This window comes from Propithecus coquereli, unplaced genomic scaffold, assembly GCF_000956105.1.
Source record: "Propithecus coquereli isolate 6110/MARCELLA unplaced genomic scaffold, Pcoq_1.0 Scaffold77, whole genome shotgun sequence".
NCBI classification, from domain to species: Eukaryota; Metazoa; Chordata; class Mammalia; order Primates; family Indriidae; genus Propithecus; species Propithecus coquereli.
Window position 1 is genome coordinate 9,110,228 of NW_012153840.1, and position 15,009 is coordinate 9,125,236.

The following is a 15,009-nucleotide window of genomic DNA, read 5'->3' on the forward strand; positions in this document are numbered from 1 at the left end:
GTCAGTCTTGGGAGTGGGGAAACAGCAGAAGAGAAAACTCTGAATGAAGGAGGAAACACCGCAGTGTAGAAAGCCACTGTATTATGTTTGTTGCTCACTCAAACCAGGCCAGGAGAGGAGCTGCTCCTTAGAACAGAGGCCAGTCTCAGCCATCTTGAGCCAGCTGTCCAGGCTGATGGAGGGGACCCACCTGCCCTACCATAGAGTCAGCCATCGCTCCCTCAGGGAAGTGCAGTACTGGCTCAGTGTGTGCCGAAAGGACAGCAGCCAGAAGCCAGCCTCAGACTGGACTTCTGTTACCGCAGGAGGACTAAGCTTGTCACGCCCAGGAATCCACGCTCCCAGCCTGAGGCCTCCAAACATCACAGCAGACAGTGTTCGGGCTCCTCACCAGCTAGCGTGGCTACTGCCCAGCAAGCTCATTGCCAGCGTTCTCCACGTTGGCAGCAGACAGAAATAACCACGGCCAGAGCCCCAAATCCAGGCCTGGCCTTGGTGCCACTGCTGCCCCCATGTCCCAGAACCTGTCGGGCTCAGCTCCCCTGCTCTGGCCGAGCCCTGGCCTGGGGTCCCTGCTGCCCCTCTCTGTGGGCGCGGAGCCGGCTGGACATCCTCCGCATCACCATCCTCTGGGCCTTCAAGCGCCTCCGGAGCTTGTCGTTTTCCTTCAAGGTGAGGAAGAGTTTCTTTTTCAGGGCATCTAAATCTAAAAGGGCGTAGCTGTGGTCAGATGGCTGCTTGCGGAGAGGCCTTCTCAGCCCTGTGAGGCTGCCCGGCCGACCAGGCGCCTCTGCAGCTTCCGGTCTGTGTGGCAACACCTGAGGACAGAGGGGAATGAGAGCTGACAGCTGCCCAAAGGAAAAAGCCACTATGGGGCGGTGGGAGGCCCAGCACCAGCCCTGCGTGGCAGGACTCACTTCCTGCTATTCTGAAATCCAAGTATGCCCAAATCACAGCGGTCAATTTTATTGGGAAGCTCAAATCAAGACTACATACCCTGTTCATTGCGGTTCTCATGTGGCAGGTTCTTTGGGGCACCAGTTTTCATTGTGTTTGAAGCAATCATCTTGGGTTGAGACTGACCAACCACGTGCTGCCTTCGTACTCAACCCCACGTCTTACCTGTTTTGTGGGGCCTTCGGCATTCGGGGGCAGCTGAAGCTCTTCGAGTGCGGTGTCCATGTTTCTTCCTGGGCTGTGCTCCTCGGCCTCTGCTGCAGGGAGGATGACCTGGGGACAGCAGGGTACAATCAGGCAGGTGGTGGCCAGAGACAAGGGATCCACCCCAGCTGTTCCCTGTCCATCCCGAGTAATCCCCTCACGCCATCTGGGGAAGTGGCTACAGCCAGGGGACCAGCTCCAGGGTCTGCAGCAGCATAAACAGCCATCTCCCTACTACACACACTGGAACAGGAACCTTAAGAAACCGGGCACGAGCCTCCCCACCAATGGGTATCTCTCCGATATTGCAAAGAAAGCAGGAAGCCTAAGAGCTCCGGCTTCCCCTCGCTAGGAAAATGGCAGAGCCTAGCAGGCAGCCTTGCTGGGCAGATGCTACCTGCTCTGTCTCAACCCACAGCACAACTTCAACACGCAGGTGGATGGCCCGGGTACCTGACGCACCTTTTCTTTCTGTGAGCTGGCACTTCCCCTCTCACCGGCAGGGTCTGTGTTCTCCCTCACCAGCTGCAAGAGACACACACGAGCGGATGCAGACGGGCTGCGTGGCTGCTTGCTTGGGAGGACGAGAAGTTCTGCGGACCCCAAGGTCCCTCATAGCCAGGCGCAGGCCTCGGTCCCCTTATGGTCCCCATGCTCGGCCCGGTGCCTGCCATGTCTAAGGAGCATTTGTTCAATTAAACTGACCACAGGCCCGGCCCAGCTTGCACCACCTACTTGGTGTTCTCCTTCTCCAGATACGTTCCCAAATCATGGTCAGTGGCCCCTGAACAGGTCCCTATTAAGCCAGAGAGCTAATTCATGCATGTCCCCCCACGGCCTGGCATCCTGCCTCCATAAACGTTCGTCCTAGGAGTGGCAGCACGTGGCAGAACACTCATCTCACGCTTGGCACCACCAATGCAGAACCCGTAGTCCGCAGGCCTACCAAGTGTGGTGACCTTAGAGCAGAGCCTGCCTGAGCCAGAAGGGGCCACAGTCAGCTTCTCCCACCAGCCTGGCAGCAGAAGCACCAAGGACTAGGACTGCAGATGTCCCCACCCCCAGCTGTTAAACCGTAACCTTATTTCAAGGACAAACATAAACATGTTACACAAATATGTGGTAGTGACTAAACTGTACCCCATTTATTAACAAACATGCACCCACTCTGTGCCAGGCGACGCGCTGGTTGTTGGACATACAGCAGGGAAACGAAGTCCCGGCCCTCGTGGAGCTTACACTCAAGGGAGGAGACCGAAACCTGAAGGAAAAGTGAAGCGGAGCAGGTGCTGGAAGACCAAGGGGCAGGAGGGCCAGCGGGGCGCAGCGAGGGCCTTCCCGGAGGACTTGAGACCAGGGACAGCGGCATATGGCCACCCGGGGCACGTTTGCCAACACACGCCCGCCACGCTAGCCCTGCAGTCTGACTCCCGGTTTTCACTCTCCCACTCGGGCTCCCTTCCCTCAACAAAACTCACCAGCACAGGTGCCTGCTGGCCTCATGCTCGTCCCGCCCCTGCTTTGCCTTCCTGTTGCAGTGGGCGCATCCCGTGCGCCCACACTCGGATTCGGCGTCCAGCTGTTTGTGAGCCCCCACCCAGATGTGTCCACCTCAGTATCCCAAGGGTACATCAGACCCACGTCCCTGGGACCAAACTCCCCAGGGGGCTCAGGAAGCCCCGCCTCCCCGACCACCCCAGCCTGCCAGGTCTGCAAAGTCCATCCCCGCGTCCACCTGCCTCCTCCCTGCATCCCGCCTTCAGCTGAGGCCGTGACGATGCTCAGCTACGACACAGCTTCCAACCAAGGCACTCTCTACCTGTGGCCAGAGGGAGCCTTCCAAAGCCACATTCCTCCCGCTGCCATGGACTGAATGTTTATATCCCCCCAAAGCTCCCATACTGACACTTGTGGCCCCCAACGTGATGGTGTTAGGAGGTGGGGCCTTTTGGAGGTAACTAGGTCGTGAGAGTGGAGCCCTCCTGGTGGGACTCGTGCCTCTAGAAGACACGGGAGAGTGCCTGCTCCCTGCTCTGCTGTCTGCCACCTGCAAACCCAGAAGGGGGCCCTGACCAGAACCAGCATCGGTGACCCTCCAGCCTGGATCCGTACTGTTGCTGCACGGGCCCAAATCCCTTCCACTGCAAGCCTCTGCCCACTGTCCCCAGTTCTCCCTCCACCACTGCCCTGGCAACATCCCTCCGTTCTCCCGACCGCGCTCTCTGCCTTCACCTGTCAGCACAGGCCCAGCAACACGCGGCAGCACCTGAATGGCAGTGGCGCCCACCGCCAAGCCCTGACTGGCTACTCGGACACAGAGCACTGCCTCTGGATGCAATACCGAGCCTGCTGGTCTCGAGCCCACGGGAGACCCAGTCAGCAAAACAGAGAAGACCGAGCTCCCGGCGCATGTGCCAGCCGGCTTCTTCAACAGCGTCCTGGTGTGGAGCGTGACTTATTTCTAAAGTGGCTTTAAATTATGACTTCTCTTAAAGCGAAGGTCATGGCCAGCAGGGACACAGGGCTCTGGACCCCAGAGGCTGGACAGTGCTGCTTTCACTGTAGTTCTTGGCCTCCACTTTGCCTGCAAATGCCACCACCACCGCTGGGTGGATCGTGTGGACTGGATCTGCGAAGACAAAAGGCAGCGATGTGTCCCTACCTGCGTGGGGGCCTGAAAGGCAAACACCGTGGGCACGGCATTGTGCTTCAGGTTCTTGCGGTTCCCAAAGGCACTGAAGCACTCGGGCTTGAAGTGTTCGGAGCAGATGACCGTGTGCTGCTTGGGCTTGAAGTTGCCCCGGCCAATGTTCAGCACCCATTCCTTCAGCAGCTCCGGGCGGCTGAACGGGAACCTAGGGGCCGAGGCAGGAGATGTGAGAGACGCAGCACACTGAATTCAGCACTTGAGAGTCCCGCAGAATTTCCACACCACCACAGAGTATTTCACTGGGCAGCTCTGGAAATTCAGTACTTTGTTAAATCACATCGAATTTCTGGAAGCTTCTGTCATGGCTCTTAACAGCATCCTAAATAGGAAACCTGAGACCATGAACATGGCCCAAGTGCCCAAGTTAGCTGTTTTTGAAGCTCCATTTGCCAGGAGCCTTCATTCACTGCTTCAGGAGCCTGCCATGTGGGGGGCCCTGTTCTCGGTGCTGGGATGTGAAAGTGAATAAGAAAAGTCCCCACCCTCAAGGACCCTACATCCTAGAAAGGGGAGATGGCAGGTAAACCATCAGAGGGCAGAGCTGGATACGTTCTGGAAACCATGCAGCAAGGTTTGCCTGTGGACCGTGGAATAGAGAAGGAAGGAGGTTTGTGTTTCAGGTGGCAGTGGCTATAGAAGGAGCAGACTGGGGGATCAGAAGTTTGTTTTGTATGTTAGGGCTAAATCTGAGGTGCTTTTTAGATTGTCCATGTGCTGGAGTGGCAGGTGGGCACATGTGTCTGCAGATGTCAATGTGGGGTGGACCCTGCATAACCCATAAACCTGGATGAGACTGGTGCCCTGGGCAGCAAGCTTGTATGGGGACCATGACTGGGCTGTGGCCCACACCCCAAGTGCTCCAACACCTGTGACAAAGGAAGAGGGCGGAGAAGTGTCCTACAGGCCAAGTGGGAAAAGCAATCCAGGGGTCAATGATCAGTTGTGTCAAATGCTACAGAGGCCGACTACGACGACAGATGCCTGGAGCTGGCATCATAAGTCTCACTGGTGACTTGACAGAGCTCTTTTGTGGGAGCGGTGGGAATGGCTTCAAGAGAGAACAGGGGGCCGGGCGCGGTGGCTCATGCCTGTAATCCTAGCACTCTGGGAGGCTGAGGCGGGCGGACTGAGCTCAGGAGTTCGAGACCAGCCTGAGCAAGAGCGAGACCCTGTCTCTACTAAAAAAAATAGAAAGAAATAATCTGGACAACTAAAAATATATAGAAAAAAATTCGCTGAGCATGGTGACGCATGCCTGTAGTCCCAGCTACTGGGAGGCTGAGGCAGTAGGATTGCTTGAGCCCAGGAGTCTGAGGTTGCTGTGAGCTAGGCTGACGCCACGGCACTCACTCTAGCCAGGGCAACAGAGTGAGACTCTGTCTCAAAAAAAAAAAAAAAAAAAAGAACCGGGAAACTCCATCCCCAGGTATATACCCAGCGGAAACAAGCAGATGTAGCACGCACCAGAAGACAAGTCCCAGCAAGGCTGTCCAGAACAGTGTGTTTGTCACAGCCAAAAAATGGGGCCACCCAATTGCCCTTCAATTGTAAAACAGATAAATTCCGGCATATGCATTTAATGGAGTACTATGCAGTGAGCAAATGGAATGAACCGCGGGCCACTCTGACAGAAGGCAGCCCACAGCTCCCCGTGGGGAGGTGAGAGAAGGTGGTCCAGGTGTAGGGTCTCCAGGGGCTGGTAACGTTCTGATTCAATGGTGTTCACCTGGTGAAAACTCGTTGGGCTGGATACTTATGATCTGTTCATTTTTATGCATGTTATACTTCATTCAAAGCATTTATTACGAAACAGAGTGTAATGGGGGCGGAGAGGGAATGTGAACAATGAGCTCAAGCCACCCTGAGGAGTTGTGCTCTAAAGGAGGGCAGAGAAACCTTGGAGAAAGTATGCGCCATTCCCCGTGCACCGGAGGGCCAGGACGCGCTCTCCTGGGCAGGTCGGCAGACTGGGCGCGCTGGGGAACGGCGGCCCTGAGAAGGCGAGGGCAGACTCCGAGTCTCCACCATCGCCCACGCCCCCGCCAAGTCCCTTCCCCACCGCCCTCACACCCCTGGAGGGCTCTCATTCCTCCACTGCAGCCGCCCAGGTCCTCCCTTCACGCCAGGACGCACGGCGGGGGCTCAGCAGGGCGCCGGCACGCCGCAAGGCCGACCACCGCCCCACGGCGCATTCCTCCGGCCGAGCACCCAACACATTCCCGGCCGCGGCGGGGAACGCGGGACGTGACGCCAGCCCGGCCATACACACCGAAACCCCAAAGTCATTCCAGAAGTCCGCTGCTGTCCCCGCGGCCAGGCCGTGGCGGCGCTGGCCTCGTGGGCCTGGGACCCCGGCCCGTCCCCTGGGCCCGGCGGCCGCACGTCCTCGGGCCTCCCCAGCGTCCCCGCTCGGCGCGCCGAGGCCTCCGACCTCCTCCAGGGGCCCCGGGTCTGGGCCTCCCGCGCCCCCGGCGCCCCCGTCTCTCACCGGTGGAAGGTGAGCTGCTTCCTGCGGCTGCTGTAGCGGTTGCAGCACTGCCGGGCCGCGCACGACTTCGGCATCTCCAGGCCAGGCCCGGCTGCCCCTAACAAAGATGGCGGCGGCGGGGCGCGCGCGCGGGCGAGGCGGGGCGGGGCGGGGCGCCGGGAGCGGGAGGCGGGCCTGGCCTGGCTGCAGGGCGCGCTCGCCCGGAGGTCCCCGCAACTCGCGTCGCCCCAGGGTCGGGTGGGCCCTGGGCGCCACGTCGAGGGGTGCTCGCGGCCCCAACTCAAGCCCGAAGCCCAACTCCCAAGCTTGGGCCGGTGCAAGTCTCACCCCGATTCGCTACGGCCGGTCGCCCATCACCTTGTTTTGCCCCCCCCCGCCCCCCATGCAAGACACACCACTAAACCGCCTTGGACCCCTGGAAACCAGAAAGACCCAGCCCCCACTTTAGTCAATATTAAGGCCTCGAGAGGTGTTAATAAGCAGGTTTGGGCTCCTCTGATGTCGCCCAAGGACGTTCTAGTTGGCCACCGTTGGTCTCAGATAAGAGGCCAGTAGAGGATCAGGCACGGGGAACCCCAAGAGCAGACCGGCAGTCCCATCCCGAGCTCGCAGCGCCTCCGAGGCTGCAGCCTTCACAAAGCAGGCACATCACTCGCCAGGGTTTAAGCAGCTATTCCCAAATTTGACAGAGAAACTGAAAGCTATTCATGTCTACTCATACTATACTTTGTTTCTAAAGAATTCACTAGAAAAGTATTTTAAGAGCCCCGGGCATTTTTCAGTTTGCTAAACACAAACTCAGACTTTAACTTCCCAGAGTCCTCAGGTGATCCCAGTTTGGGGAAGTGATCGGAGGGAGAAACACAATTGTCCTTCAGTGCAGATCACAAGCACCTGAAGCTAGATACGAACTTCAAAGTAGCAATGTATTTATTTACAAAATATACAGTTTCACAGAAACAGCTTCGCTTTATACACATAAATTTTAAAATTACACAGAACCATGTAAACGATGTTAAGTGTCTGGCCTGGCCAAAGCCCATGGAAGGGGCCTACTTGGGGGTAACATGTTTCCCTCCCTTCATTAGCCCCTGGATGGGTCATGCCTAATTTGCATATAGAAGCTGATTGCAGCTGCCCAGCTCAATCTAACACAAAAACCAAGGTGTCTGACTTTTCAAGACACCACCCACAGGGATAGATCTGTTACAAGAACAAAAATGCAATCCTAGAAACAGAAATGGAGATGAGTATCAAATGCATTCCAGGAGCATCGAACCTCCCCGCACATGTAACAATCATGTAACAATTGCCAGGCTGGCAGTTCCACCCTAAAATCAGTCATATTCTTCACATGCACTTTAAAAATCTTAATGGAGTTTTTTAAAAAAGAAGAAAAACACTTTGGAACTTTGGTTATTGTCATGGTGAAGACACTGGACAGGCATTGTCACGGGGCAGATCTTTGGCAAATTTCTCTCCGCCTTGTCCTGGATGTCTGCCCTAGTCAGAGCTAGATAACTGTCTGGAGAGAAGGTTGTTTCTAAACCAGCTTACTATTTTCTCTACAGAGCAACATCTCCCTTAGTGAGCTTCACAATAAACTGGGTTTCAGAAACTTTCTCTCTACCTGTATGTTAATACAAGCAACAGAGTATTTTTTAAAAAATAAGACAGTTGACTGGACAAGTGTGAAAGATACTAGGACAAAACCCAGACTCTTGAATAGCCAAATTATGGTTCAAACCCCTTGTTGCTTCAGTGAGAACGTGGGAAGTGTGCCTGGCGGCCTCGCACAAAGGTGCCACATGAAGGGGAAGCCCCTGGCAGGGATCCCACAGGCCCATCCCACTGCAAATAAACATGACTAACTTGGGCATTCTTCCCTTTCCATGCCTTACAAGAAACAATGCTTATGAAAACATACCCATCAATTTACAAAACATGTTTGAGAACAAGAACTTCAACTGCTAAAGAGCCGTATCAATTTTGGAGAAAGCTGAAGCCCCCCCACCCCCAGAACCACCAGTGTCCCGGGGTACACCGCCCTCGAACAGAGTACTGCAGGGGCTTCCGGTGCAAACTCCCTGGTTGCTCCAGAGCTAGCCCTCACAGGGGCCTCCCTAGCTCAGGATGCTAGTGGAGATCTGAGGAGCTCTGCGCAGTTCAATGGTACATTCCTGAAGGCCTCTGTTACCCTATCACTCACTCACCAACATAACCCAAAAAAAAGAACTCAAGTCCTAACCTTGCCCTGTGGAACCAGCAGGCCAGCCTGTGTAAAGGGCGTATTAAGACCCACGCATAGGAGAGGCCTCCCTCCCAATTTTCCTTTACCCATAATTCAGAGGAACACCATCTGGGTCCCAGTGATTGCCTGTCCTTTATGTTGCTACCAGAGTAAGGTGAGGGGAAGAGACAAGGAACGAACCTAAATGCCCCCACACTTGGAACCCGCTAGCCTAGGCCTCACCCCAACACCTCACACACCACCTGGAGAGAGAAAGGGCACTCAGCAAGGAATCGGCCAGTACTTTTGGCTGTATCGTGCAAAAAGACAGGATTTTTTACATCGTGCAAAACAGGAAACTGAGTTATGAACACGGGCCACCTCAACCCACCAACCAACCCCCTTTCCACAGAGAAGCGGCCACATTGTCCCTTTTAACAAACAGAAGGAAACCTAAGAACCACGAGCTAGCCTGCCATCGCACGGCTCCTCTCAGAGTGAGGCCAGAGGGCTCCTGCAGATGACAAGCAGCAGCCGAGGCAGAGGGCAGGCCACTAGGGGCAGCTCTGATGGGTGCTGTACAGACACTTTTGGTAAAAGACTTAACACACGAGAAAAAGCTTACACGTATGGCTGTTCATTAACAGGCCGGGGAAATTGAACTCCTCTCCCCAACACGGTGGAAGCAGGAATAACAGCTAGCGTTTGTTCCAGTCGGCAGGAACTTGTTAACAATGATAGCAAAAACTCACAACTACCATGTACCCTCATTTTCAGCTGAACCAAACCCACTGCACTTGGGTGTTTAGTCCACCTCCACTGCAGAGAACACAGCTCTGGCAGCAGCTTTGGCCAATGAAGATTTTATTCGGTCACTATGTACAGTTTCTACCTTAGACAGCCTGTCCTTTTGCTTAGGCACCTGAATGGCAGGGATCTGCCCGCACCAGAGCGGAGAGTTCTGTGCTCAACTAAGAAAGGGGCCAGAAAGCCCACTGTCCCTTCGGATTCCTCGCGGCAGCCTCCTCGCCCGCCAGCAGTCAGTCCAGAAACAGCTTCCGGGAGCCCATACGGGAACGGTTGGAGCGGCGGATGTCAAACTTGGAGTCCCGGCACTTTTGGCAGACAAACACTTCCGGAACGTTGGATTTCCGGATTTTTGCACAGGACAGGTGAATCCAGGTGTGACACTCGTTACACTCGATCATGGGGCGGCCTGCAAATGGCTTCATGCAGAAGCAGGTGACAAGGTCCCAGGAATCGTCATCTGGAAGGAAAGAAACACGAGGACGGAAAATAACTTTCAGCCCCTCTCCACCAGGAAGCTGCACATCCAACAAGGAGAGCAGCTGAGTGTCCACGAGACCTGTTACTCCACTAACAAAAACGCTTTCAATGTCGCTTAACAACGATACTGATCTCTGAAAAACGCAGAAAATGCACAAAAGGCACTGAAGTGTGGGGCGACCAGCTATCACCCAGGAGATGCTTACTTATGAGCCACGTGATTTTTATATTGCGAGGTTCGTCTCTAGGTCTCAGCTCTAGCAGCATCAACCCCTTCCTGAGCCCCTCGGTACACATCCACCTTCCTGCACTTTCCTCCTCCCTGGAGATGGTGGAGCACTCTGCTGTCACAAGCCACGGAAGGGACCAAACGCTCTGCCCCAGAGAGATGACCACTTAAAATAACCTCTCTTCTAACCACCAGCCAACAAGCGGGTCCATCCTTCAGGGACACTTACCTGAGTCCACCATTATGTCCTCATCATTGCCAGTGCTGTCCTCATCTCGGAACACCACCTGTTTTCCCTGCCGGACGATAGTCCGTTTGCCTTCAGTTTTTATTTCTTTGACCTGATCAGGTGACACCGTGGCACAAGATCCACTGGAGGGTGTGTCGGAGTCCCAGCCTGAGCAGGGGTCACTGGGGGCCTGGGGAATATCCTGCAAGGTGGGACTTGTGGGGGTCTCCCCATACGGATCAGCAGTGTCCAGCTTCAGCAAGCCATCCCTGTACCCGTCCTTCTCGGGCACGTCGCTGTCCCTTCGCTTCCTCCTCTTCTTCTTCTTCAGCTTGTCCGTCTTCTTTCTGTCCAGCAGGAAGTTGCTGGGCTTGGCTCGCTGCAAGAGAGTGGGCTGCAGGTGGCTAAAGCAGCGGTCAGAGACTGGCAAGGGCACCGAGGACGCGATGTCGGTGAAACCAGTGTCCCAGCCATCACTGTCGATGGTGCCAGCGGTGCTGTTGGCAGGGCTGGGGCTGCTCCTCAAAGGGAGTTCCTACAAGGATGGAGGCAAAGGTGGCAGGGTTCTGATTACTGAGACCAGCCCCGGGCAGAGCAACTCCCACCCCTCCGCCAGCCAGGGCGGGCCTCCAGCGCCGTGTTCACACAGCCCTGGGCTGCTCAGTTCTCAGAGAAACAGCAGCGTCATTAGCAGTTTAATGTGACTCCACGCCACGAGAGGCGAAAACACCTTCCCTTGCTGAGCCCTCAGCCAGGGCATCAGCAGCCATTCAACAGGCATCTGCGGAAAAGACGCTACAGACGCCCTCTCCCGTCCTCCACCTCTCCCTGACTGTAAAAATCTCCTGCCCTTCGCCTTCCCAAGAGATACATTTTTTTAATTAAGTGAATTTAAATTAGCTTTGAGAATTTCCTGACACTTTTAAAAAACTGGAGACATCCCAAAATACTGTAAAATCAAAGTAGGTAATTACTGCCCCAAAGCAGTGAGCTGAACTCTATGGCTCCTTCAGATCATTTGAGCACATTCTCTTCAAATAGTGGAACGCGGCTTGGTACAAGACAAGCATTATCCACCACGTGGCAAGTGGAAATAATAAACCAGTGCTGGGATTTGGAATCCTAGAAATCCTGGATTCTTTTATTTTTAGCTTAATACAATATGAACAAGTCCTCTGACGCTGGGGCCCCACACCAGCTCTGCCCAGTCTGCCCTCTCTCAGCAGGGAAAAGGAGATCTCCTGCGTGGCTTCTAACCACCAGTCCCTGAAGGCTCCGGTGTGTGGTCCTCACAGCAACCAGGAGGCTGTGAGAGAGGCAGGGTGTGCACACCCCGTCCACACATCTCCTTGAACCCCAAGCTCCATCACTAATTAGCTGGGACCCAGAGCAAGGCAGTTCCCTCACTGCACCTCAGTGTCCTCATCTTTAAGCTGGGGATAAAAAATAGCCCCTCCTCATAGCAATACAAGGGCCAAGAACAGTGTCTGGCCATAGCAAACACTCAGCAATTACTGGCCACTAATAAAAGCAAGCAAGTATCAAAGACGATATTTACAAACAAATTTAGAAAGTTTATCAAGCCATTTCTAGATAAGCCTGCACTTTCTATTGCAGTTTTAGGAACCAATTCCCTGGCTGATCTGTTTCCAAGAAACAGTTCTGCGAGACCACTGCCTGAGGTCCTCCCAAGCAACACCTTCCAGATCCACAGCCCCACTGTGCGTTCAGGCACCCAGGGCATGCAGTGGGGCGCCCGGCCTGACTGTCCGGCAAGAAAGGTCTGCAGCACTCAGAAGATTACCTCCTTCGGATAAGGGATGTATCCAGCATAGGCCAAGACAAAGGTGCAGAATTTGTTGAAGTCCTCCACAGTCCTGCGCCTCTTGTAACTGGGGGAGTATTCCTGTTGCCGGTGGAGAAAAGAGTATGTTTGAAGGAGACACTTCTGGGTGGAATCACAGAAACAAAACAAAGCAAGCTGGAGCTTTTATCATCAACCACTCAAGAAATACACTGTTAGATTTATGGACAGTCTAAAAACAAGATAAGGTAGGTTCAGGTCAAGAAATAACACCATTTTCAGAAAGTTGAAAGAGGAGTATTAAGATTTTTATGCCAAGAATGCTGGGAAACTGGCTGGGAGATAAAAGCCCATACAAAACTCTATTTCTTAGCGCTCATGTGGCATTTTCTGACCTTATCTGTTAGTCTCTGCAGGCCTATCAGGAGCTCTAATAACTAGCTTTTTTTGCTAGATTTTTCCATTTTGAATATAAACTGCTGCTGCAGCTGTAACTAAAGTATTTTAAGCGATTTCAAAAATCAACTACTCCTTATCTGTCAGCTCTCTCAGAAGATTGCCTCCTCCGGACCTGGGAGGGACCCCAGAGCTGAATCCCACTTGACTCCCGCCCAGCCAGGGAGGCCTGAGGGTCCCCTCCACTCCTCCAACAGTCGGGGTGCCATGCACCCAAACGTTTTCTACCTCAGAGAATAAACCAGAAGAATTCCTGCCAGGCTTAGCTGCACATTTAAGATGCAATACTAGAGATTTCTGCTTGTGAGTCCCTCCCTCATTCAATCTGGAAACACCCATAACAAGAAGGGATTTTCTCCAAGGAGCCTACAATGGGAGAAAGAGCCCTCATTTGCTTCCTGGCAAAACAGCTGTGCTTTATTACTGTTTATTCGACCAGCATGTTTACGGAGGTTTCCTCTAAGCTCTTTAACACTCCGCACACTCCCCATCCTTACCTAGGTGCTCAGTTAATCTTTCCAGAGCCTGGGACCCGAGGACCAGCTAGGTGCAAGCCAGCGAAGAAATGGAGGAGCAGCGGACCTGGGCCCGCCAGTCCCTCAGAGGCCGGGGAGCGCCGCGAGGCACCGGCGTGTGGCCCACAGGTTTTATTCCAGAGTCCACTTTTTAACAGAATTTTCTCAACTTGGTTCTGGCAAAGCACATACTCTCGACCCCCTCGGAGCCCCAGACCCCGAAGGCCGCTCCGTCGGTCTGCGGAGGCAAACGCAGTGCAGTGCCCGGCCTTTCCTCATGTGCGAGATCCGGCCCCGAGCCCGGGAAACGCTGGCCGGCCGGGGTGGGAGGGCCGAAGCCCCGGTGCTCAAACTCGGGGAGAACTTTTATTTCGGCGGGGAACGTGCAGAAGCGGGTTGGGAGCCGGGACGCACAGCGGAAGGCAGCGGCGCCCTCCAGCCCAGCGGGCGGGGACACGGCGCGGGGGTCCGAGGAGAGCCGCGCCGCCCCCGCCCCGCCCGCCAGGCCGCCTTCAGAAAAAGCAGATGGCGGTGCGGCCCCCTCCCCGCGCTCCTGCGGAAGCCGACCCCCGCCGGCACTCGGCCCCGGAAGGTGCGGGGCCCATCCCGCAGGGATGTAGGGGGCACGCCGGGCAGAATTTGGGGGTCCCGGAGCGGCTCTGCGGAGCCCCCCGGGGCCGCAACCAGACGCGCGGGCGCCCGGAGCCGCCTCCCCTCCCCCACCCGCCCGCTGTCGCCGGACCCGCACCCGAAACCCTGACGAGCCTCGGCTGGGGGAGGGGACCGCGGGGGGACGGCCCGGAGTACCGAGGGCCGATCCCCGGAAGGAGGGGGAGTGAGTAGTCGGGGCGGAGCGAACAGAGCCCGCGGGCGGGGGCCGAGGGGCGGGGGCCCCGCAGGGGGAGGCGAGCTCGCCTGGGGATGGTTGGGGGGGCGACCAGGCCCAGGTCTCTGGAAAGGGTGGGGACCCCCTAAGGACGCGGGCCCCCGAGCAGCGGGGGCGGCGGGGACCGATCGGGCCTCGCGCGCAGTCAGGGGGCGGGGCGCGGGCCGCCGGGCCCGGGGGATTAGGAGGAGCGGCGGGGGCTGCTCTAAGCCAAGCCCGGTCCGAGGGGGCCCACGAGCCCCCGGGAGGGGGAAGCGGGACTCCTCCGAGAGAAGCGGGAGCACGGGGCAAGCGGAGGCTTGGACGGCGTCCCCCGGGCGGGGACGGAGTAAGCAGGCCGGCGGGGAGAGGCTGGGGGCGCCGACAGGCCGGGGGCTACCCGAGGCTGGAGAGGAGGGTCCAGGGCAGAGGAGTGGGCGCAGCAGCCCTGAGGAAAGGGCGCGGGGAGGACGCGGACGTCCGAAGAAGGGACACCGAGGCGAGGGCCAGCGGAGAGGACCGGGCGCGGGCCCGAGCAGGAGGCGGGGGTGGGGCTCCCGGGGGGCGCTGAGAGAAAGCTGGGGGAGCGGGAAGGCGGCGCTCAGGGAGACTAAGAGGCCGGATTCCCGGGGAGCACAGGATCACGGCGGAGGTGGTCGGGGGCGATCCGGGCGCAGCTCTCACTCACCTCCGGGTGGAAGGCGGCGGCGCAGGAGTCGGAGTCCATGTTCCGGGCGGGGGGCGGCGGCTGCGGGAGTGCAGGGGCCGGGATGCGGCCGCGGGGTCGCGGCGCCGCTCGGAGCTGGGGGGTCCGGCGGCTGCGCAGGGCGAGAGCGGACCCGGGAGGGGTCGCCCCGGCGGAAGGTGATGGGGGGCTCGGCGTGTCGCGTCCCGGGCTCTGTGTTCCCAGACTGGCGGCTCCACAGCCGAGCAGAGTGGGCGACGCAGCTCCCGCGGCCGGCGCGGCGGGAGAGTCGCTGCGGGGGGCGGCGGCGGCGGCGGCGGCGGCGAGCGGGAACCCGACCGGCTCCCCGA

At 56.8% G+C, this 15,009-nt stretch overlaps 2 protein-coding genes across 2 annotated transcripts; both read right to left on the reverse strand.

Moving 5' to 3' along the window:
* Positions 1 to 78: 78 nt before the first annotated feature.
* THAP3 (THAP domain containing, apoptosis associated protein 3) lies at positions 79 to 6,454 on the reverse strand. Its single transcript, XM_012662536.1, has 5 exons — positions 6,360 to 6,454; positions 3,824 to 4,016; positions 1,624 to 1,686; positions 1,123 to 1,230; positions 79 to 818 (listed from the first exon to the last, which is right to left on the reverse strand). Exons 1-5 carry the CDS (start codon positions 6,431 to 6,433, stop codon positions 534 to 536), a joined length of 723 nt encoding a protein of 240 aa, XP_012517990.1. The 5' UTR covers positions 6,434 to 6,454; the 3' UTR covers positions 79 to 533.
* Positions 6,455 to 7,539: 1,085 nt separating this feature from the next.
* On the reverse strand, positions 7,540 to 15,009 carry PHF13 (PHD finger protein 13). The gene is made up of 4 exons (XM_012662617.1): positions 14,663 to 15,009; positions 12,139 to 12,240; positions 10,335 to 10,869; positions 7,540 to 9,856 (listed from the first exon to the last, which is right to left on the reverse strand). The coding sequence occupies exons 1-4, from the start codon at positions 14,699 to 14,701 to the stop codon at positions 9,630 to 9,632; spliced, it is 903 nt and encodes a 300-aa protein (XP_012518071.1). The 5' UTR covers positions 14,702 to 15,009; the 3' UTR covers positions 7,540 to 9,629.